At 41.8% G+C, this 25,716-nt stretch overlaps 1 protein-coding gene across 1 annotated transcript; it reads left to right on the top strand.

Annotated features, from left to right (window-relative positions):
• Positions 1 to 8,956: 8,956 nt before the first annotated feature.
• On the top strand, positions 8,957 to 12,795 carry LOC122416235 (uncharacterized). Its single transcript, XM_043428995.1, has 3 exons — positions 8,957 to 9,755; positions 9,852 to 9,998; positions 10,091 to 12,795. Exons 1-3 carry the CDS (start codon positions 8,957 to 8,959, stop codon positions 12,793 to 12,795), a joined length of 3,651 nt encoding a protein of 1,216 aa, XP_043284930.1.
• Positions 12,796 to 25,716: the final 12,921 nt, after the last annotated feature.

Genomic DNA, 25,716 nt, shown 5'->3' on the forward strand with positions numbered 1-25,716 from the left:
TACATTTACCGGGCTATCAATATTGTGGACCTGGCACAAAGTTGGTCAAACGTCTTGCGCGTGGTGATCCTGGAATAAACCCGCTGGATACAGCTTGCAAAGAGCACGATATTGCATACTCGAAAAATCGGCATAATTTAGAAGCGAGGCATTTGGCCGACAAAGTTTTGTCTGAACAAGCGTGGCAACGAGTCATCGCAAAAGACGCTAGTATCGGTGAGAGAGCAAGCGCTTTGGCAGTAACGAACATTATGAAGGCGAAAAGAAAATTCGGTATGGGCATGGAGTCGTTGAATAAGAAGAAGAAGAAGACGAGAAAAACTGCGGCAAAAAGTGTTTGCTTGAAGAAGGTCATTAGTGCAGCACGAAAAACTATGATTCGAAGTGATGATCCTCGTAAAGTGGTCTTGTCCGCACTAAAAGGGGCTCGTGCCAGCGTGAAAGGTGTCAAAGTACGCACACCTCGAGTGTTACCTGTTCCCCCGAAAACCGGGGGTCTGCTACCCTTTCTCATTCCAATCTTTGCCGGCCTCAGCGCTGCAGGTGCTTTGTCTGGTGGTGCGGCCGCAATAACAAATGCTGTGAATAATGCTCAATCGGCTAAAGAACAATTGGAAGAAAACAAACGTCATAATCGAACCATCGAGGCGATTGCTTTGGGCAAAGGTTTAGTAATGAAACCATTTAAGCAGGGTTTGGGCCTTCATATTTCACCAAAAAAAAACGCATAATCACGCTACCACATCGGCCACTCACCAATCATGATCTACTAAAGTATGTGAGAATCATGAAAATTTCAAATTTTCGAGGAGTTTACATGCGAGATACTCTACCTGCGAGTGGACCACTGAAACACGAATCTGCCATTGTGAATTTGGATGAAAATGTTGGTCCTGGCACGCATTGGGTTGCTTTCAAAAAAACTGGTGGGAAAATCATGTATTTTGACAGTTTTGGAAATCTCCCACCTCCACCCGAACTCATGAAATACTTCAATGTTGGTAGCGTGAAATATAATTATAAAAAATATCAAGAATATAATACCGTAATATGCGGTCATTTATGTTTAAAATTTTTGTGTGGTCAGTTGAATCGTCGAGGCAAATACACACTATATAAATGAGGAATACAAGTCTAATAGTTTAGTTCTAATTTGTAAGCATCATGGATGATAGCTTAACAATCACCATATCTGGATCGTCATCTGTTCTCGAGGCGCAATTCTTTCCACCTATCGTGCTATCACCCGACAAAAATTATACTCTCGGCCTCGTTGAGCTACTCACATTCAATTCAATTCCCAATATCGACATTGGCTCGAATGAGTTTCATGTTGGACCACATACATTGATCATACCAACGGGTAGTTATGAAATAGAGGACATTGAAAATTACTTAAAATCTGAACTAACTCGTAAAAACATAAAAATTCAGCTCAAACCGAATAATAATACACTACGCAGTGAACTGGAGTGTGATCAACCTATACATTTTCCATCTAAAAACTCGATTGGACCCCTGCTGGGCTTTGCATCGCGCTCATTGGAAGCCAATAAAAGACATGTGTCTGATCTGCCAGTATCCATTCTCAAAGTGAACGCCATACGAGTCGAGTGCAATATAACCACTGGTGCTTACATTAACGGACAAAAAGTGCATACAATTCATGAATTTTTCCCATCTGTACCGCCAGGCTATAAAATCATTGAAGTACCATCAAGCGTCATATATCTACCTATTACAACTCGTTCAATCGACAATATACAACTTCGTATTGTTGATCAAGACGGTGATTTGGTAAATTTTCGCGGAGAAATCATCACCGTACGACTGCACATAAAATCTCGATGGGCATAGTTTACAATAGAGTGGACAATATTAATAAGCCACCGGCATGGAATTGCAGAATCAGTCATCGATCATCGCTCAAAGCGCTAACACCGCAAAATCGTCTACTCTTGAAGAATTTGGGTCTCAGAGTTCGTGGGCTACGCGTGTGAAGAATTATCTACTTTGTGCATTGTGCATCTGTTGTGTGAAATGGAAGCGGAAATTGTAAACATTCAAACACCCGTAATGTTTGATGAATCCATTATACATTATGAGGTTCATGCTCATCAACCATATGCGTCATCAACATACAACAATAGTGATGAAATACGTATTTCAATCCAACATCAAGATTTATCAATTCTACCGAGCAAAAGTTCTATTCACATTTGTGGAAAATTGACAAAGCCAGATGGAGCAGTGTTAACTTCAACAAATTTCGTTAACAACGGCATTTGTCATTTATTCGAGGAGGTGCGTTATGAACTTAATGCAGTTGAAATCGATCGTAATAAGAATGTGGGTATTACATCCCTCATAAAAGGATACACCTCGCTTTCGTCGGCGAGGAGTACAATGCTTGAAAACACCGGTTGGCTTGATGTTGCGGAGATGAAACAAATTGCAGATGCGGCGGGCAACTTTGACATATGCATACCGCTGAGTATGCTGCTGGGCTTTGCTGAAGATTATCGAAAAATGGTTGTGAATGCAAAGCATGAATTGATTTTAACGAGATCACGTTCCAATGATAATGCAGTAATTCAAACGACTGCGCAGGATTATAAAATTACTCTACAAAAAATCGAATGGCTTGTTCCGTATGTTACCATAGCAGACCAGAAAAAAATTCAGCTTTTAAAATTCATCGCTAAAGACCCGCCAATTCCAATGAGCTTTCGCACCTGGGAATTGTATGAATATCCGATGCTACCTGCTACAACGAAACATGTATGGTCTGTTAAGACATCGACACAGCTGGAGAAACCTCGATATGTAATCTTGGCATTTCAAACAGGTCGGAAGAATAATAAACGGCAGAATGCAAGTAATTTTGATCATTGCAACGTGAGCGATGTGAAATTATACCTCAATTCACAATGTTATCCTTATGGCAATATGAATCTAAATATAGCACAAAATCAGTATGCATTGCTCTATGACATGTATACAAATTTTCAATCGATGTACTATAATAAGGAGGCTGAGCCGTGGCTGACGAAAGCAAATTTTTTGACATATGCTCCTCTCATAGTCATTGACTGCTCAAAGCAAAATGATTCTCTCAAGTCTGGACCTGTCGATGTACGTCTCGAATTTGAAATGAAGGAAAATGTACCAGCGTCAACGTGTGCATACTGCCTCATACTGCATGATCGTATCGTCGAATACACTCCCTTGAGTGGTGGGGTAAAAAAATTAGTATAAGATCATTGTTACGAGTTGACTAAACATCAGTCGCGATGGACTTTATCGTGGATCTACAAGGTTTCAAGGGACCCACCAACGACTTTATCCTCAAAGAAATATCAATTGTTCGTGCTAACGACAAAAATGCTGAACCTCTTACATTATTCTTCGAATCGCCATATGCATGGCATACTCTACCAGCTAAATATAAGACAATGAACAAATGGTTGGAACGAAACTATCATGGAATATCATGGGACTATGGAAATCTACCATATGATACAACAAAAGTTATAATTCAAACCACCTTACAACGAGCCCGAGTAATATATGTGAAAGGATGTGAAAAATCTTTGTGGCTGAAAAGTTTGTTGGATCTATCAACGGAGATTATCGATTTAGAGACTCTGGACTGTCCATCGTTGCAGAAGTTGCCAAAAGTTCACGTCAATTGTCCCCACCACCACCACCACCACCACCGCCGAAATGAAAATTCAAAATATAACTGTGCGAATGAAAATGTGAAATCTCTAAGGAGTTGGTTATATGTATATCTAACATTATGTGAACGTGGGATTCTTCAATGAAAAATAAAACATTTTTTTCGATGATAATATGTGACTTTTCTTCGTTTTTATTATCAACTCCCTTCTCATCAGCGTAGCATACAATATTATGTTTATTAAGATTATTCACAACGATGATACACTTCTTCTCCTGTTTTCACTCTGAAGATTTTGCAATATGTTTAAACTCAATTTTACTCCACTTGTCGGCAAATGTTTCCATATAGAGTTCCCTTAAACGAGCTGCCTCCAACAATTGATTGAATCCCTCCACATCCTGGTCAAAAGCCTCGGCAAGTCGTCCAGGTAGAAAGACTGAGAACTCGCCTCCGATGTCAGCGACGTATCGTTTGCCAAATTTGGTTTTCACCGATCGAATATTGTGGATTGGATAATCTGTTTTAACTTCAAGCTCGATCAACTTCTTCCACGGTAGATTCTCCAATGTGGCAACTTTGTTCAGAGATTTGAAGTCCATTTTCTTTTTTTTTTTCGAAGAGTTAAAAAGATTGTGAGCGAGAGTGAGATTAACGTCCAACTCGGAGCTGATGTACAGGCTGAATGACAAAGCTCTCGATTCCCTTTTTCATTTTCAAAATCATCCATTTCCGCTCCCCCTCCACCTTCTCGATGCGCAGGTTCAAACATATCACCAAACTTCCACCTCCACATCTCGCACCCATCGTTATCATAATACGGCTCGGGAAAACAGGTTTTTTTTCCACTTTCTTGGATTTTCTTCTTTGTCTCCATTTATATACTTTTCCCTACAAAGATATTGACTTGAGCTCAGTTAGACTCTTCACTCTCTTCTCTACATTTTCTACAATTTCAACGTAGAGGTGCAGGACCATCTATATGATTGCCCACCGAATTGGTATTCCAATGTTCATAGCATCGACGAAAAAATTTAATTTCACTGTCAGATTTGTAATATTCAGGCAAACGCTCCCACAATATGTCGGTAAAGTCGCTGAAATATTTCTTAAACATTGTTGGCGATATTATTTGAAGTTCTTCAGACGATATTTCACTAGGATCTCGAATGCAATAAACCACATATATATTCATAAGTTCTTCCATCATGTAACACTTTTCACAATTGCGACGTATAGGCCATGGAGCATCAATATGAGTTCGTACCCATGGAGGATTAAAATGATCTTGACACCAATGATATGACTGCACCTCACTATCATTTTGCAAATGTTCAGGCAATCGATCCCACAGAACGGGAATATATTTATTATAATATTTTACAAGCAAAGCCTTGGGAATCCATTCAAGTTCATTTTTTGTCAGTAACCACGGCTCTTTTGACGGATGGACTGCATACATACTTGCACATCTATCCATTTTGAAATCTACTTTGGAAATGATTATTCTATGAAAAAAACGATACATAAAATGCATTTTCTATTCATTCATACTGATCTATCCATCCCTCTCTTACACTTACCATCTTTCTAACTATCCCTCTCTTTTCACACCTCCCTTCCCCCTCCCGCCGAACCTACAGACAGGTCAACTGAACGCACGGGGACCCTCGGTTGCGGGGGGGGGGAACACGCTATAGTAAGAGAGCTATGGGGATTCTGGATCAAGTGGAGGGGCCGAGGGGGGAAGCGGCGCGGGGTCCCCCCGCACCGCTTCCCCCCTCGCCTCCACTTGGTCCAGAATCCCCATAGCTCTCTTACTCAGAACAATTCGAAAAAATTTTCACAAATCTTGAAAAAACATTATCTGTAAAAAAAACTAATCTGTATGTTCAGGATTCAGCGAGGCCTCGACGGTAGCGCGAGAGAATTCGGGCCGGGCTCTCGCGCTCCGCCGCTGGGTTCGGACATTTGGGCGCGTGCAATTAGAGCAGCCGGGTGCTCGTTTCACGCGCTCACGGGGGGCGTCGCCACCTCCTGGGCAGTAATTAGCACGGGACCGGGGAAGCACACCGCGCATGTGCGCGGGGCTTCATCATCGATCTCCATGATTGATGCCTCAGTCTTGATCCGGTCGCTGAAGCGTGCAATACGGCTAATCACTGCATCTCACCTTCTCACCAGTTTCGGTATCAAATTCGGGTTCTCTTATTCATTTTCGGTTCAAATCATTACACGGACTCTGCGCGTTTAACGGAACATTCTCTCGGCCTCATTTTAACGGTATATCTCTAAAATTCATCGGGTTCTTTCTCACGAGCACGCTTCGGTCGTCCATCTTGTTCGTCTCGCGCGTGCTCGACGAACACCGGGTCAACTCGCATTTTCATCATCGGGCTTAATCGCACTAATTGTCGGGCAAATACTGTACTTACGATAGAACAGCGGAACAATAAATTCCTCACTATTTTTCTCGCACCACCGGCGTACTTATTATTCGTTTACCACCTACACCAGACTCCTTGCAAAAACATTTTGGTCCTTCGAGCCGGATCTGGTGGTAAGTGCGCGCGGAGTGGATGTAAAAAGTGAGTCAAAATTCAACGGGCTTTTCACGGCGCATCGCATCTCAACGGGACTTCGAACATTCTCGTCTCCACGGCGTGGGTCGCACGTGGTTCGAGCTCAACGGGCGGCCATCTTGGTCATCGACCGTGCACTCTCATCGATTCTTCGATCTCAACGGGTTTTTTCTCAGTGAGTCTTCACATCGGGTGAGTTTTTTCGCAAACCTTATTCATCAATTTATTTGGGAAAATGGACATCAGTGCGGGAAGTGAAGCAAGTGTGCGGTCGCGGGCTCAGCGGTAGCGCTTTCTCTCTCACTCTCGGCGCGCGGGAACATTGGCGTCGATCTCGGCTCTCATTCTCGGGACGCTCACCGCGCGGCGCGGCACGACGCTGCGCAGTCGGTAATCAGTCACTGGCGTCGGGTCACGGGCGGTAAAGTAACGGTCACATTACCGCGCCCCGGTAATTTATCGGTTTTCCACGGGATTCGGACATTCGGCGGCAACTCATCGGCTAAACTCAATGCATGGACAATTCTCACGACCGTTACGGGCAATTACTCGGTTTTTCACACCTTTTTGGGCAATCTTGGGTACTTTTCGGGAGTGGCCAGTGACTTCGGGCAAGATCAACGGACATTTCTCACGGGTTCTAGCAGTGATTAGTGACACTTCGCATTCGGGTTTACAGTGACGTTCCGTTATCGAATTTTGGACAAATTCGCGGGTGCTTTATCGGTATTCTGTGCACTTTCGGGATTAACGGTGACAGGTGGCGCGGGTCGGGCGGGTTCGAGGCCACCTCGTCTCTTCGAGCATTTCGGGCTTGTACAAAAATTACGGGCTGCAGCATTCATACTACGGGACAATATCCTCCGGTTTTTTTTGGGGATTTTTGTCGGTTATTGGGCTCCACGCAATTCTTTGGGAGCAACTGGGTCCCTTTCTCATTTGGATCGGATACCTCGCATTTTCGGACGGTTATAACATTCGGTTGCGCTCAACAGGTAACATGTCGGACGGGGAATCCTCACACCCAAAAGCGGAGCCGGGCGAAGAGCATCGGGTCCTCCTCGTCCCCACGGGACACGAGGTCGCTCCTCCAACGGGACCACCGGGATCCTCCTCACCGCGGCGGGACGTCTCCCCCGCAGCCTCACTCCAGGAGCTGGACGCGGGCAATCGGGATTTGACCTCACGCTCGCGGGATAATTCTCGATCGGGCAGCCGGGAACCGTCACCGGGCACACGGAACCCACCTCGAGCGGGTAATCGGGCAACGGGACCGCTCGAGCTCAAGGTGGCTACACAGAACGCTCGGGTAAAACTCCTGGAGTCACTGCTCACTACGGTGACTCAGGCGGTCGCACGGGATTTCACCCCTTCGCAGCTCGACAATTTGCGGGTGCAGTCGACGGAGCTGTGGAGCAAATTCTCACAGGTGCACGACGCGATCTCGGAGTCGTGCACGCCAGCGTTCTTATCGGGAGCATACGTCACCGGGGACGTATATTCGCAGGCGTTCCACGTGCACCAGCGCATCACCTCAATCCTTTCTCGGTTTCGGGACGAGATTCAGCCTTCCTCAACGGGAGCTTCCACATCGGGCGGCGCTGCAGCCATCGGGAGGGAGAATCTTCCGAAGATCTCTCTACCCACATTCACCGGGGACTTCTCAGCCTGGATTTCATTTCGGGATCTATTCACATCTTTGGTTCAGGACAACGCATCGCTCACTGATATTGAGCGTATGCACTATTTGCGGACGGCCACATCGGGAGAGGCGGCGAAACTCATCGCCAGCCTCGCAATAGAAGCCGAATCTTTCGCAACGGCTTGGAAGATTCTCTCGGATCGGTACAACGACACACGGGTGCACATCCGCTCTCACCTGGACAGCATTTTTCGCACAACGGTCATCTCACCAAACTCTGCACGGGATCTTCGCACCCTCATCCACGACGTCTCGGAGGCGTACAACTCACTCCGGGTTCTGGGGGCACCTATCGACTACTGGGACTGGGTTCTCGAGTATGCGATCACGCGACGTCTCGACACCTCGAGTCGCGTCGCCTGGGAAACAAAAGCGGGCCAATCACCAAATCAGCCAAAATTAGCAGAATTACGGGCGTTCCTCACCAATCGGGCTCGGGCTCTTGAGGGCTCTGCTGTCTCCACGGGTCCTCCTCACTCTCGGAGCGGAAGCAACACGGGATCGGGCAAATCAGCACTGGGTACATCCTCAAGGCCGTCAGCAAGGGCTCATGCGGCAACAACGGGGAGCCAGCAATCATGCTCGCTCTGCCAGCAGGCGCACTTCATCGTCGCCTGCCCCAAATTTCGGGAGCTCACCAACGAGCAACGGCGGGAAAAGGTGCAGTCCTTGCGGCTGTGCTTTAATTGCTTGGGTCGGCACAACGTGTCGTCGTGCCAGACGACGACGAAGTGCAAGGAGTGCGAACGGAAGCATCACACCATGATCCACGTCGGGTGGAGTCGGGACGGGAGCACTCCTGCACCATCACGTTCGGTCAAGTCGGGCGAGGCATCGGGAGCCTCTCCGGCGGGACCATCCTCATCAAGCTCCGCATGAGACAACGGGGCATTAACTTTGTCCGCCTCGGGAGCTGCCAGACCGGCAGTTCTTCTCGCAACGGGTCAAGCTAACCTCATCACACCACACGGGGCTTCTCACCGGGTACGAATGTTGATCGACACGGGCTCGGAGATCACATTCATCACTGCTTCTCTCGTGCAGCAACTCAAGCTTCACCGGGAAGCATCGGTAATACCGATCATCGGGATCGGCGGGACGCATTCGGGCCACACGCGCGGGGTGGTTAGCGTAAAGCTTCGGTCTATGCACTCATCGGACATTGTCTCAATAAAAGCTCACATTTTGTCAAAGTTAATGCCTACTCTCCCTTCATTTACACCTCCTAACATCTCACTTTCTCATCTGCAAGGTCTTCCACTTGCAGACCCGGAATTTCTCTCACCAGAGTCCATCGATTTAATTCTCGGAGCTGACATCTATGGGCAACTCATTCGGGAGCAGATCAAGCGGGGGCCTCAGGGCACACCGATTGCACAGAATACGGTTTTCGGGTGGATCGTTCTCGGTCCTATGGACCCTTCTAAACAGTCAGCCGGGTTGGTTCATCACGCTGCAGTGGATCACGGGTATCAGGAGCTTCAGGATCTCCTCACACAGTTTTGGGTACAGGAAGAAGTCTCGGGCTCGGGCGAATCGCACCTCACTCCTGACGAGCAGGAATGTGAGACTCATTTCTTGACGACACACAAACGGGACTCAGACGGGCGGTACGTCGTCAGATTGCCGGTTAAAACCGCATCGGGGACATTGGGCGGGTCTTTTCACACAGCTTCTTCTTGTCTCCATCGACTACAATGCAAACTCAATCGGGATTCAAGCTACAGGGGCCTCTACGACACGTTTCTCGGGGAATACGAATCATTGGGGCACATGACTCGAGTCTCGGGCAATCACGCCCCTCTCGGGCCTATTTACTACTTGCCGCACCACGGGGTGCTCACCACAAAGTAACGTGTTGTATTCAACGGGTCGTGCAATACAGATTCGGGAATTTCGCTTAACGACATTCTGCACACGGGCGCGAAACTGCAGCGAGATATTTCGGACGTTCTCTTGTGGGTCAGACGACACCGTTTCGTCTTCGCGACCGACATCGTTAAGATGTTCCGGCAAATTCGGGTTCACGAAAGTGATTGGGACTTCAACGCATCTTATGGGTGGACGAGGGCGGGCGGGTCGTTCCATTCCATCTCACCACGGTCACTTACGGTACTCGGTCAGCACCATTTCTCGCGGGACGGGCCCTGGATCCACTGGTTACAGACGAGGGCGGGAAATATCCCGAAGCTGTCGCCCCTCTTACAAAGGGGCGATATGTGGACGATATTTACGGCGGTGCTGACCAGCTCGCAGATCTCATCACGCAAGTGGAGCAACTCATCGGGATTTGTACAGCGGGCTGCTTTCCTCTGGCCAAGTGGCAGAGCAATCATCCGGAGCTTCTCACGGCAGTCGGGGCGACCTCATCAACGGAAAACGCTCGGGTATTTGAAGAATGGGAGACAAAAGTCCTTGGTCTCGCATGGCTTCCTCACACGGACGTGTTCAAATTCACGGTTCACAAGTACACAGCCGGGGACGGAATCACGAAACGCATCATTCTCTCGGAGATCGCACAATTATACGATCCATTGGGTTTTCTCTCACCGGTAACGATTCGAGCCAAAGTTCTCTTACAAAGGCTTTGGTTAGAAAAGTTAAATTGGGACGACCTCGTGTCAACGGAAGTTCGCAACTCCTGGGTCGCGTTTCGGCAGGAACTATCGCATATCGGGACGGTTTCGGTACCACGGTGGCTCAACATCGCGACGGGTACATCGGTCGAACTACACGGGTTTTCGGATGCATCTCAACTAGCAATGGGCGCAGCTGTGTACGTTCGGGTTTCGGGCGCGGGTAATCAAACAACGGTCTCACTGGTCTGCGCTAAGACTAAGGTCGCACCGATCAAACGGCTCACAATTCCTCGGTTGGAGCTCGCAGCAGCGGTGCTGCTTGCTAAACTCACACACCACGTGCAAAACGTGCTGGGCCTTGATGACTCACGGGTATACCTATGGACGGCCTCAATGGTAACGCTCACTTGGGTCACTTCTCATCCTTCACGGTGGAAGGATTTTGTTCGGAATCGGGTATCACTGGCACAGGAGCTCGTGCCACGGGCCCAATGGAGATTCACACCGGGTCGGGACAATCCAGCGGATTGCGCATCACGGGGGCTAACCATCTCACAACTCGCGCGACATTCATCATGGTGGGACGGGCCTCACTGGTTAGCAAAAGACTCATTCCATTGGCCAACTCATCGCATCGGGACGGGGGACGCAGCGGCGGTCGAAGAGCGGCCAGGTCTTACACTCTCACTCGCAACATCACCCTCACCGGTCTACGATCTCATCTTGAAATACTCATCTCTCACACGGTTGTTGCGAATCACCTCATGGCTCTTCAAGGTGATTACAAACCTGAAAAGAGCGGGCGACGGTACATCGGGTTCAGCCAACATCACACCGGGAGACCTGGAGAACTCACGGCTTTATTGGGTGAAAGCCATTCAGGGAGCATACTTCACTTCAGAGCTTAAAACACTCACATCGGGCTACACTCTCCCGAAATCGCATCCGATCACGCGATTAACGGGCTTCATAGATCATCAAGGCATTCTCAGGGTGGGAGGACGGCTGAAGCACTCAGCCTTACAACCTGATTGCAAGCACTCAGTCATTCTCCCTCGGGACTCACCACTTACGGCACTTCTCATCGCTGATGCCCACGAGCGCACTCTCCACGGCGGGACTCAACTCACTTTGGCTTATCTACGGCAGAGCTGCTGGATCATCGGCGGGCGTGGGCCAGTACGCTCATACATTTTGCGTTGCGTGCGGTGCGCGCGCTTCCGGGCGCTCAAGGCACAGCAACTAATGGGTCAGTTGCCAATCTCACGGGTTACGCCGGCAAGGCCGTTTCTCTTCTCGGGGGTCGACTACGCGGGGCCAGTTTCACTCAAAAGCTGGCGCGGGCGTGGGAGCAAATGTCACAAAGGCTGGTTGTGCATTTTCGTTTGTTTCGCTACCTCCGCTATGCACCTTGAAGTTGTTACAGATTTAACCACGGACGGGTTCCTCGCAGCACTCAGACGGTTCACGGGCAGACGCGGGATTCCGCACACGATCCAAAGTGATTGCGGAACCAACTTTCAGGGTGCAGCAGCGGAGCTACGACAATTATTCAAAACGGGTACACGGGAATCCGAACTCATTCAGCACACTGGGGCAACTGACGGGATTAAATGGGTGTTCAACCCACCGGGGGCACCTCATATAGGCGGAAAATGGGAGGCCGCAGTAAAATCGGTCAAGTATCATCTCCGGCGGACGATTGGGGATGCCAGTCTCACGTTTGAAGAATTAACGACTCTTCTCACACAAATTGAGGGCATACTCAACTCGCGGCCGTTGGAGCCTCTGTCGGATGACCCGGATGATCATTCGGTTCTAACCCCTGGGCATTTTCTCATCGGGGACACACTCACCTCTATTCCTGAGCCCTCATTACGGGATGTGTCTCAAGGTCGCCTCACACGGTGGCAATGGCTCCAGGAACGGGTTCAATACTACTGGGAGCACTGGTCATCGGGATACCTGCAACGGCAGCAGGCTATATCAAAATGGCATCATCCGAGTCACGACATCCGGGTCGGGTCTATGGTTCTACTCATGAACGAAAACACGTCACCCACAAAGTGGCCACGGGCACGGGTCACACAACTATATACGGGAAAGGACGGGCTCACACGGGTGGTTACTCTCAAAACGGCGACGACCACACTCACACGGCCTATCACCAAACTGGCACTCTTGCCAGTGCCTCAACCGGGATCAATCGACAGCACTGCTGCCGATGGCGGGCGGAATGTTCAGGATTGAGCGAGGCCTCGACGGTAGCGGGAGAGAATTCGGGCCGGGCTCTCGCGCTCCGCCGCTGGCGTCGCCAGTTCGCGGGTTCGGACATTTTGGGCGGGTGCAATTAGAGCAGCCGGGTGCTCGTTTCACGCGCTCACGGGGGGCGTCGCCACCTCCTGGGCAGTAATTAGCACGGGACCGGGGAAGCACACCGCGCATGTGCGCGGGGCTTCATCATCGATCTCCATGATTGATGCCTCAGTCTTGATCCGGTCGCTGAAGCGTGCAATACGGCTAATCACTGCATCTCACCTTCTCACCAGTTTCGGTATCAAATTCGGGTTCTCTTATTCATTTTCGGTTCAAATCATTACACGGACTCTGCGCGTTTAACGGAACATTCTCTCGGCCTCATTTTAACGGTATATCTCTAAAATTCATCGGGTTCTTTCTCACGAGCACGCTTCGGTCGTCCATCTTGTTCGCCTCGCACGTGCTCGACGAACATCGGGTCAACTCGCATTTTCATCATCGGGCTTAATCGCACTAATTGTCGGGCAAATACTGTACTTACGATAGAACAGCGGAACAATAAATTCCTTACTATTTTTCTCGCACCACCGGCGTACTTATTATTCGTTTACCACCTACACCAGACTCCTTGCAAAAACATGTATCTATTTTTTAAAGTGTCAAACGAATCAAATAACAAGTAAAAAATAAAAAACCGAAAAATCGCGCTTGAAATCATTTTGGAAACCGATGCCTCATTCTTCTTATTTGATACGAACAGCTAAATCAATTGAAAAAAATTCCATCTAATTTACGTGCAGCATTAAAATTTATTATATCAATTCGAGGCCAAGTATTTTCTAATGAATTGAAAAAAGTTACCACTTGAGTTACGTGCAACACTAAAATTTATGATATCAATCGAAGGACAAGTAATTTATGGGTAACTCCAAATTTCAACATTATGGAATTGTTCTAAGAAGCTTTTAAATCCAAAAAAATCACATGCAAGCTAGTCATTTCTTACTCTATGGTGGCAAAGACTTATAAGAAAATCGATTCTTTTCAGACTTTCAGGAGCTTCTGATATTATTCACAATATTCGACGTCGATTGGATCGATACAAATTATGTTTAAATATGAGTTAAAAGTACTTGTCCGGCCCATCACTTTCCATTAAAATAGTTTATTCAAATAAAAATCAGGGCTTCTCTAGAACTGATCGAGCAATATTCATGCAGAGCGAATTTAGAGAGTTATCTTCAAGTAATATTCCCTTAATTGCACTAATTTAATAAGAATGGAAACGAATTGTCCTGTACTATACAAGGGATGTTATTGTGCATCGATAAATAAAAAACATTTTGCACATTAAATATCTTCAAGCTTCCAAAAATAACTCCCCAGTTGGTATTGGAATGACGGCAATTTTTACTTCTCACTTTTTCCAGTGAACGAATTTCATTCGGTATAACTAACCTATACTATTATTAAGAACATTAAACTAATAATAAATCGCATGTCAATAAATTTTTAACCGGATTCTGCCGTACAGTTTCGTTTTTTTATGATTGATTTTTATTTGAATGAATAGTGATGGGCCGGACAAGTACTTTTAACTCATATTTAAACATAATTTGTATCGATCCAATCGACGTAGAATATTGTGAATAATATCAGAAGCTCCTGAAAGTCTGAAAAGAATCGATTTTCTTATAAGTCTTTGCCACCATAGATTAAGAAATGACTAGCTTGCATGTAATTTTTTTGGATTTAAAAGCTTCTAGAACAATTCCATAATGTTGAAATTTGGAGTTACTCATAAATTACTTGTTCTTCGATTGATATCATAAATTTTAGTGCTGCACGTAAATCAAGTGGTAACTTTTTTCAATTCATTAAAAAATACTTGGCCTCGAATTGATATAATAAATTTTAATGCTGCACGTAAATTAGATGGAATTTTTTTCAATTGATTTAGTTGTTCGAATCAAATAAGAAGAATGAGGCATCGGTTGCCAAAATGATTTCAAGCGCGATTTTTCGGTTTTTTATTTTTTACTTGTTATTTGATTCGTTTGACACTTTAAAAAATAGATACAGATTAGTTTTTTTTACAGATAATGTTTTTTCAAGATTTGTGAAAATTTTTTCGAATTGTTCTGTACTTTTTTTTATAATATAATTTTTTTGACAATTTTAAAAGGAAATTTTTTTAAAGTTTTTTTTATGGATGGAATTATCAGCAAACAAGGGACCATCAATGTACTTGTCCCAACCTTTTTTTTCCTAGGGGAAGTTTATGGTTTGATATCACGTCTTTTTTCTCAAAAGTTCCTTATTTATGTTCAGTTGACTATAGGATTTTAGTTTAAATTTCTATGAATTATTTATGATTTTTGTCTTATAACGTTGGTTTTCACGAAAAAAGACCTATTTTTCGTCAAAATTGTACTGGACATATTTCGTCACAGGTCTGTCCTCGGACTTTGGCGATTTTTTCCCTTGTACTCTAATATGTTTTGTCAATTAGGAACCCAAGAGTACGGCCGCAAGCGGGTTGGAGGCCGGGATATGAATTTCGGCTTATAGCGTAGGTTTCCACGAAAAAAGACCTATTTTTCATAAAAATTGAACTGGAAATATTTCGTCACAGGTTTGTTCTTGGACTTTGGCGATTTTTTTCCTTGTACCCTAATATGTTTTGTCAATTAGAAACCAAAGAGCACGGTGAAAAGAAGGTTGTAGGTCGTGATATGATTTTCGGCTTATAACGTTGGTTTCCACGAAAAAAGACCTAACCTATTTTTCGTAAAAATTGTAATGGTAATATTTCGATAGAGGTTTGTTCTTGGACTTTGGTGATTTTTCTCCTTGTCTTCTAATATGTTTTGTCCATTGGAAACTCAAGAGCATGTAGCAATGCTTGTTGCGGGCTGAGATATGATTTCCGGCTTATAACGTTAGAGAGAAGAAAGGAAAAGAGGAAAGATAGATCAAATTCAAGACACAACGAATCCAACAGAATTGGCCATTTTTAAATGTCGTTTTTGCTTTCTGAATCAAGACATTCTCGTGTCATCCAAAACATGCCCCCGATGAAATATATTTCCAAAGTTTGCAAGTGGCCTCGGAGATCCAATTATCTACAGTTTGATAGTTGCAGAAAAAAGGCACCCGGAAACATTTATTATGTCAGAATTCAAAGAAGTAAAAAAAACTGAGCGTACTTGATTCAACAGAGCAACGGAATTCAAAGACGTTTAAGGTACCTGCATTGGTTGTGGAGGAAAACAATTTCATTTCAGGATAATTTAGAAATAAATTAGAAAATTCAGAAATTTAGTATAGAATTTAGAAAAAGGAAAATTAAGATAATTAGTAAAGCTGAAAACTTTTGTGATGAATTTTTGAAATTACATGTTACGGTTGGAGTAAAACAGTTAAATAATTGGCACACATGCTGCGACACAAAAATATCAAAGTTTGAAGGTATTCGCTCCATACCGCAGTAATACAAACTTTAATACTATTTGAAAAGAAATACTTTAAAACTTGCTGAACAAAGTTCCATTACATATTACCATAATCAAAGATAGGGGGTGATACTTAGCACATATACTTATCCACAGAAATTTCCAAGTTCGCAGGTATCTGCTGCGATTCAATGTATCTGCGCAATGAGTTTGGAAGACAGCAATTTCAAATCCATCCATAAATGAGCAACTGAAGACTTTTGTAATGAATTTTTCACTTCATATTTATGTTACGGTGCGAGTCAAAAAATAAAATGAATGGCACAGTATATAAATTTTATAGTTTGCAGATTTTTGCTGTATTTCAATGATCCAAATCTATAGTATTAGAGTGAAAAGTTGTTAGAAGCCATGATGTTACATTAAAATGACATAGCAAACATAACATTCAGAAATTCTGTAGGTTTCCATGATGTTAGCAGGTATTATACTCAATCGCATCGAAAAGTCAGCAACTGTACACTTATCGTAATGAATGTTTTCACCGATAATTCCACATTTGCAGTTTGCAGAATAGGAATACTCAACATACACGTTATTTCATAAGTATTGTTGTCAAAATTTGTGTTTGCCTACCGCATTCCGAAGATTTAACTTTTCATATTATCAGCAAAAAAAGCATCCAAAGACTTTTTGGAACAAGTTTCAAAATTTATTACTCGACAGGCCAGGTGGAAAAAGTATAACTACACTTATATCAACACCAGAAACTGTTTTGAGAATCTGTTGTACAAAATGTGCGATTGATGATCATAATTGGAAACCTCTTGAATCACGTTACCACAATCAGCATGAAGAAATAGTAGAAAATCATAGGACAAATATTAGGCAACCAATTAATAATAAGTATCGATCCGCTGCAAACCGATGGAGTCAAAACAAGGATCGGAAAGAGCAGAGCCAAACTCAATAGGAAACAAAATATGGGAATATTCAAAAATAATGTTGACACAAGAAATAAATTAGAAAACATATTTATTCGATTGGAGTTTCTCACATTATACACTAACAGTTCCGTGTGTTCTTGATTTATTAATTATCAACCATAATATTTCATATCGCAAAAAGAAAATTTGACGTTTTAGGTTGACGAACATTTTTCCGTACAACTTCCAGACCTATTTTTGATAAAATGATTTGCCTTATTTATATTATTCACTAACTATGCGAACGTTTGTTACATTTGTTCCGCACTTCATAACATCAAACCCCGGCCGGTTCGTTATTACCACACAGCTATCAAAGGGCACTCGTATATATAACCTACATTATTACACATGATATATAATCACGCAACTGATGATATATTTACACTGCACAATATTCCGCGCACTCTGGTTTAATTGAAAGATTATCTCAGTTGACACTTATTTCCAATCGAACGAAATAATGAAATCTTGAAAAGTTTCGTTGACATATGCATCGCGCATTTTTTAATATTTTTTATTTTCACACACAGATCACAGTCTACATTTACGCGGCCGCTTTTATACCGGTTTAGTATTCCACAAGTTTTAACAAAATAAATATCAATATGCACTTCGTTAGATGACGTGAAAATTATTTTTATTTTCCCGCACGCATTTCATAACATCATAACCCCAAATGTCAACATGACGTGAAACTTCAGCTGGTGACTTTCGAGTACTTTCGAGCTCTCGAGCTTTTTAGCTTTCCGCCAAACTTCCTTGCTCTTCTTCTTGAATGTCATTGGCCCAAAAATTCTCTCACTCTTCATTGGTTGAAACAAAATTTCTCTCACCAGGGATTGGTGATCATGGGGGCCAAGAGGCCTATGTTTGTAGCGGTTGGAGTACGCGTATACAGATACGTAAAATCCTGAATGTGTTAGTAACTATTGCATAATCTTGAGACCGTGCAAAGTTTTTTCTCAGAAATTAGGACACCGAGCATGCTGATTTTGGACTCATTCGACAGAGAACTTCTTAATTAGCTAAAAGTTCAATTTTCAAAGTCGTACATAACTCATGAGCTTTGCAATTAAAGAAAATCACATGCCAATTTTACCCCCACCAACGCGAATCGTTTTATTCAGAGAAAATATAGTCTCGGCGAGAGCCTCAGGCCAGCAGACGACAGGGCTGTCAATGTACTTGTCCCGAGACTCTACCGAGTCTCTTGAAATTAATGGAAATGAAATCATTAAAAATTCACATGAAAGTCATTCGTTACTTCAACAAGGTACACATTTTAAAGAATCGATTCCCCTCCGATTTTCAGGATCCCCTGGTATTATTCACCACATTCAACATCGATTGGATCGGTACAAATTATGTTCAAATACGTCTTAAACGTACTTGTCCGGCCCATCACTTTTTATTCAAATTGCTCATTTGAAAACAAATCAGGACTGCTCTAAAATGACAAATATAATAAAATCGATAGAAATAAAAATAATATCTCCAAGTAATTTGAATTTGATTGTTCGCAAGTTCGTATAGCAATTTCCACTTCTCATTTTCTTCAGTGAACACATACCATTCGGTAATAACCAATGAAAATGAGAAATAATCAGGCACATTACTAGAAATTTTCGAACCTACTCAGCCATGCAATGTTTTTTTTTCTATAGTCACGTACACATTTTGATAAATACCACTAGTTGAGTACGACACGTAGATTCCTGGAATTTGAAGAAAAATTATTTTGTTGTGAATTCTGACTTCATATGATATAAATAGATTAATCAACTTTATCTTTCATTTTCGTTTCATTTTGACAAGAGCGATTTGAAGGAAAATTATTTTCTCGGGAATTACTGTTCCTTAATATTAACACATGCATTAACTTTGTTTTTGATTTGTTTTCGAATGAGCAATTTGAATAAAAAGTGATGGGCCGGACAAGTACGTTTAAGACGTATTTGAACATAATTTGTACCGATTCAATCGAAGTTGAATGTTGTGAATAATACCAGGGGATCCTGAAAATCGGAGGGGAATCGATTTTTTAAAATGTGTACCTTGTTGAAGTAACGAATGACTTTCATGTGAATTTTTAATGATTTCATTTCCATTAATTTTTTAGTAATTTTGATAAAACGTTGTGAGCCCGACAAGGATTCTCAACGCTCATTTGTTGCCGGAGATTATATTTCGAATAACTGATAAATACTTGACCTCGAATTGATATAATACATTTTAGTACTGCACGTAACTTCCGTTATGACTTTTCTTTCATAAACTTTTTTCTTGAAAATAATTATCATGAGTTTCAATTAAAGTTTCCGATGTGTTCAATAAATATTTCAAATTATCAATAAAAACTTGGCCTCTAATTGATATCATACATTTTTATACTGCATGTAACTTGGATAGTACATTTTTCAATTTGTTCAATACTTATGAATTTTTTTGAACATTTTTATTTTCTTTTACAGAATTTTTTTCGATTGTTTTTTATTGTTGAATTTTTTTGAACTTTTCAATTTTTCGTTTATTATTTCTATAGAATTTTTTTCCTGGTTCTGAATCTTTTTTCTATGTATACATATATATATGTACAAACCATGTGTCAGTTTTTGATCGTATGAACAGAGTTTCGACATTGCGAAGTGCGTGCGGGATCAATAAAAAAAATAATTTTCGTCATCTAAAGAAGTGCATATTACTATTTATTTTGTTATTTGTGATATATTAAACCGGTATCAAAGCGGCCGCGTAAATGTAGTCTGTGATGTGTGTGTGAAAAAGAATATAAAAAATGCGCGATGCATATATGTCAACGAAACTTCAAGATTTCATTATTTCGTTTGATTGGAAATAAGTGTTAACTGAAATAATCCTTCAATTAAACCAGAGTACGAGAAATATTGTCCAGTGCGAATAAATTGTCAGTGGCGTGGTTATATATCATGTGTACATAGGTTATATATTGTAACGAAACGCTCTTGCCGACCTGGCTTGAACGCCGCCACGCGTCGGTTCGAGCAACCTTAATAATAAGGAGCAGGTATGAAGGAAACGCGGACACCGTTAATTTTGTGAAAATAATAAAATAATCGATTTTATTCAATTTTGATCGATATTTAACAAAAATAAAGAAGATTTAGCACTTTGGCTCGCGGAAAATAAAATTTGTATTTTGATTTTAATATTGTCTTGCTTTGTTTAATCGGATCTGGCGAGAAAAAGACCCGAAAAACCCGAAAACGTTGCAAATTCTCTGTCTGAGATAATTTTAATTTCTCAATTTTCGAATTTTAATTGTACAAAAATGATAATTAGGAATAAAACAATTTTAAAATTAATGGTCGCGTTTGTTCTAGTCTCTCGACACGCCTCGAGCTTAAAAACCTCTCGATTCAATGCTTCGAGCTATTATTCGTTTGACGCGGTTTTTCCGATGTCCTGTTACGCTTGTTTTCTCTAAAAAAAAAATATAAATGAATCCAAGAGGATCTCTTCGCTTTTACAATTTTTCAATTTTGTTTTGACTCGATATAATTTTAACTCGATCTATCGCCTCTTGGATTTTTTTCTAAATGGGTCTAGATCTCCCTACCTGGACCACCTCGGACAATGTTTTTCAAACGTGAATTTAATTTTTAATAATTAGATGAATTTTTAATTCTCCTCAACAATACGAAAGAAATAAAACGTTAAAAGGTAGGATGCAAACCACGGGCTATGGGATAGAAACGTCACCGAATCCCTCCGAGAGTCCGTGCATTTACAGGGTAGAGGTAACCCTCCGTCCACGTGTTATGGGATCGAGACGTCACCGAGTCGATCCGAGAACTCCGTGCAACGGAAAGCCGGAAATTTTTTAGAGGTTAGGTGTGGACCCTGGATTATGGGATCGAGACGTCGCCGAGTCGCTCCGAGAATCCAGGCATCCAAGGAAATAGGCAATTCACCGTCCACGGGCTATGGGATCGAGACGTCGCCGAGTCGATCCGAGAGTCCGCGCTACGGGAACCCCAAAGATTTTGAGGATAGGTGTAGTATTGCTGAGGCTGATGTACTGAGAGAGGTCCGAGTTGATTCTTTAGCCAGGGAGAACTGTCTGCCGAATGAGTCGCGCAGCGCTTCTTATACCCCGTTCCCCACCATAAAATTCTCGAGCGCCGAGAATCTCAGTTTTCGACCGGTTCTGCGCATCAACTTGTTACGTCCTCTCCGATTGGCCCGTTGCCATGATTCGCGATCTCCCGTTGGTCGAGCGGGCTAGCATACGATGCGCAGACTACCGCTTTTTATGATTTACAGCTTATTCCGATGTTAAACAATAAAAACTTCAATTTGATCAATTATTACTCAATTTCTTCTTTAATTTGGCATTGTTATTTGTTTTAATATGATTCGTAAAATTATAATCGCTAAAAGTCACGAAAGCGTCCTATAGCCCATAGACGCTCTCCCCGCGCATGCGTCGTAGTCGCTTTTTACATTTTTCATTGTGATCAGTTTTTATGTTATTAATTTGACTTGTGATCATTTTTCTTCAATTCGTGTTATTTTTCTGAAAATTTTGATCATATTCACGTGCTCGGGCGACTTAAAATAAAAAAAATACAAAAAGAATTAATCTCGATAAAATATAGCGTGGCGAAGTTCAGAGCGGCGCCGGTAGCCCCGCTCGGGCTCATGCCTACCGGCCTAAGATGGCCGCCACCTGTCAACAACGACGAGCGTGGTCGCCGCGATGTTTTGTCCGCGATCTAAAGATCGCGGAGTTTCGTTCGTTTCGACTGGCTCGGGCCGTCGCGCGTGTGTTTCGCTACAATATACGAATAAATAGAACAAAAATACACGCAACTGTTAGAATGATATTAGAACCTTTAATTGAATAAACGTTTTCTAATTTATTTCTTGTGTCGTCATTATTTTTAAACATCCCCATATTTTGCTTGATATTCAGTTTGGCTCTGCCCTCTTCGATCCTTGTTTTCACCCGCTCAGTTTGCAGCGGATCGATTCATATCATTAATTCCTTCCCTAATATGTGTTCTATGATTTTCTACTCCTTCATGATGATTGTGGTAACATGATTAAAGAGGTTTCTAACCATGATCTTGAATTGCACATTTTGTAAATCAGATTTTCAAAAAAAAATCTGGTCTTGGTATAGTGTGTAGTTATTCTTTTCCTATTAGGTCTGTCGAGTGATAAATTTGGAAACTTTTCCAGAAAGCCTTTGGATGCTTTTTTTGCTAATGATATGAAAAGTCGTATCTTAGGAATGCGGTATGCAAACACAAATTTTGATAACAAAACTTATAGAATGACATGTATGTTGAGTATTTCCACTTTGCAAACTACAAATATGGAATTATTATTAAAAAAATTCATTCCGATAAGTCTACTGTTGCTCAGTTTTGGATGCGATCAAATATGATGCCCACCAACATCCCCAGAAACTTACAGAATTGCTGAATGCAATGTGCGCTATGTCATTTTAATGTAACATCATGAGTTTTGACAACTTTTCATTATAATGCTGTAGATTCGGATCATTAAAATACTGCAAAAATCTGTAAACTATACAATTTAAATACTGTGCCATTCATTTTACATTTTGACTCTAACTGTAACATCTATATGAAGAAAAAAATTGATTATAAAAGTCTTCAGTTGCTCATTTATGGATAGATCAAGAGACTCGGTAGAGTCTCGGGACAAGTACATTGACAGCCCTGTCGTCTGCTGGCCCGAGGCTCTCGCCGAGACTATACTTTCTCTGAATAAAACGATTCGCGGTGGTGGGGGTAAAATTGGCATGTGATTTTCTTTAATAGCGAAGCTCATGAGTTATGTACGGCTTTGAAAATTGAACTTTAAGCTAATTAAGAAGTTCTCTGTCGAACGAGCCCAAAATCAGCATTCTCGGTGGCGTATTTGCCGAGAAAAAACTTTGCACGGGCTCAAGATTATGCAAAAAGTACCAACACATTTACGCAGCTGACGTATCCGTATATGGGTTCAGACCGATACATACAAGGGCTTCTTGATGCCCATCATAACCAATCACCGGTGAGAATCTATCCGTCTCGACCAATCGCCGATGAGAAAGTTTCTGATAGTCCTCAATGTTTTCTTGTATACCGTCTGTTATCGTCTGTTATGTTATTATAAAGTGATTGCGATCGTAGCCCCGTGGATCAACGGTGCAAGATTTGCAAATTTCGTTTAAATAAATAAAACATTATTGGAAATAGCAGTGGATATAATCAATTTTATTTTTTTCATAAAAGAAGTTTCAATAAGTTTCGAGCCCAATTCACGACAGTAATATCTATAATAAATAAAACCTCAAAAGTGGATTAATTGATCTCATACAGTGTACTGAGAGTGAGTAAAATATTGAGAAGTGAAAACGTGAATAATGTGTCGTGAAAATTAAGAATTATCTGTTCTACTTCGATATCGTAATATATACATAGATAGCAAATTTGCTAGATTTCGCGTCATGTTGACGTTTGAGGTTATGACCGCCGGAGTGCTGTAGCGTGCAGAGTGTAGAAAAATAAAAGTGGTTATTGAAAAGTGGAAGGAATCGATATTATTAATGACGTGACTAATTAGTGTTGAATAATAATAATAATAATAACAATGAGAAAAAAAAAGTTCGTTCATTATAACCTCTAAAACGTTCTTTCCAAACAGAAATTCTATGTTGTGTAATTACATTAAAGAAAGAGGTGGATGGTTGTGTGTAAACGAATTCAAATAAATTAAAAAAAACTTTGGTCAAGTAATTCAATGTATTGTTGTCATAATTTCTTTCATTTAGTTTGGCTGTGTTCACCGGTCCCTTTTTCCACCTGCTTAGCTTACAGTGTATTGTCATACCAATTTCTATTTGTTCTCCAGACAATACGAGAGATATTCGTATTTCTATTTCTTTATATTGATTTCAACAACATAATTTGAAATATTTATAACAAAAAGCCTTCATAATTGCTTGTTCATACACCCAAGTTTTGAAAAAACTTTGAGCCATGTAATAATGTATAGATATATTCATTTGAGTTGTTACATGATAAATTTGGAAATTTATTTCAATAAGTCATTGGGTGCTTAATTTTCATGTTATCAAAATTTGTATCTTCGAAATGCAATGAACACCTCTAACCTTGTGGGTTGAAAAATTCATGTCTGTAAGTCTACACCTGATCATTTTTGGATGTGATCAAATATTTTGTCTGTGGATAACCATGGAGACATACAAAATTACAGCATTTTGCTTGCTTCAACATGCATCGTATCTGTCACTTTTTTTTTGAATGTGTCATAATAAGTTTCAAAAATGTGGTTCATGTAATTTTGAAGTGTTTTTCCCTATAGCACCAAAGTCTGTATAACTGATACGTAGCAAGTACCTATGAACTTTGATATTTCTGTGAAATAGCAGGTATGCCAATCTTTTAGCTTTTTGGTTCCGACTGGAATATATTAACGAAGATATTCATTACTAAAGTCTTCACCTACTTATTTCTGAATAGATCTGAAATTACTGTCTTCAGAAACTAATGCACAGATACATGAAACAATTTTGATTTCTGTTCTCTTTCAATTGCGCTGTCTGTTTTCGTTTTAACTATGGCTCTGCTCTTTCCGATCCTTGTTTTGACTCCATCGGTTTGCAGCGGATCGATGCATATTATTAATTGGTTGCCTAATATGTGTCCTATGATTTTCTACTATTTCTTCATGCTGATTGTGGTAACGTGATTCAAAAGGTTTCCAATTATGATCATCAATCGCACATTTTGTACAACAGATTCTCAAAACAGTTTCTGGTCTTGATATAAGTGTAGTTATTCTTTTTCCACCTGGTCTGTCGAGTAATAAATTTTGAAACTTGTTCCAAAAAGTCTTGGGATGCTTTTTTTGCTGATAATATGAAAATTTGAATCGTCGGAATGCGGTAGGCAAACACAAATATTGACAACAATACTTATGAAATGACGTGTATGTTGAGTATTCCTATTCTGCAAACTGCAAATGTGGAATTATTGGTGAAAACATTCATTACGATAAGTGTACAGTTGCTCAGTTTTCGATGCGACTAAGTATAATACCTGCCAACATCATGGAAACCTACAGAATTTCTGAATGTTATGTGCGCTATGTGATTTTAATGTAACATCATGACTTCTAACAACTTTTCACTATCATACTATAAATTTGGATCATTGAAATACAGCAAAAATCTGCAAACTATAAAATTTATATACTGTGCCATTCATTTTACTTTTTGACTCTCACTGTAACATAAATATGAAGTGAAAAATTCATTACAAAAATCTTCAGTTGATCATTTATGGATGGGTTTGAAATTGCTGTCTTCCAAACTAATTGTGCAAATACATTGAATCGCAGCAGATACCTGCGAACTTTGAAATTTCTGTGGATAAGTATATGTGCTAGTA

The sequence above is a fragment of the Venturia canescens genome, chromosome 9, assembly GCF_019457755.1.
Source record: "Venturia canescens isolate UGA chromosome 9, ASM1945775v1, whole genome shotgun sequence".
Taxonomy (NCBI): domain Eukaryota; kingdom Metazoa; phylum Arthropoda; class Insecta; order Hymenoptera; family Ichneumonidae; genus Venturia; species Venturia canescens.

What these genes read in the sequence shown, in the direction of transcription:
- LOC122416235 (XM_043428995.1), top strand. Translation starts at nt 8,957, where the DNA reads ATGTTGATCGACACGGGCTCGGAGATCACATTCATCACTGCTTCTCTC. An exon ending in GCACATGACTCGAGTCTCGG is followed by an intron (nt 9,756 to 9,851) that starts GCAATCACGCCC and finishes CGTGCAATACAG; the next exon opens with ATTCGGGAATTTCGCTTAAC. An exon ending in GCAAATTCGGGTTCACGAAA is followed by an intron (nt 9,999 to 10,090) that starts GTGATTGGGACT and finishes GTACTCGGTCAG; the next exon opens with CACCATTTCTCGCGGGACGG.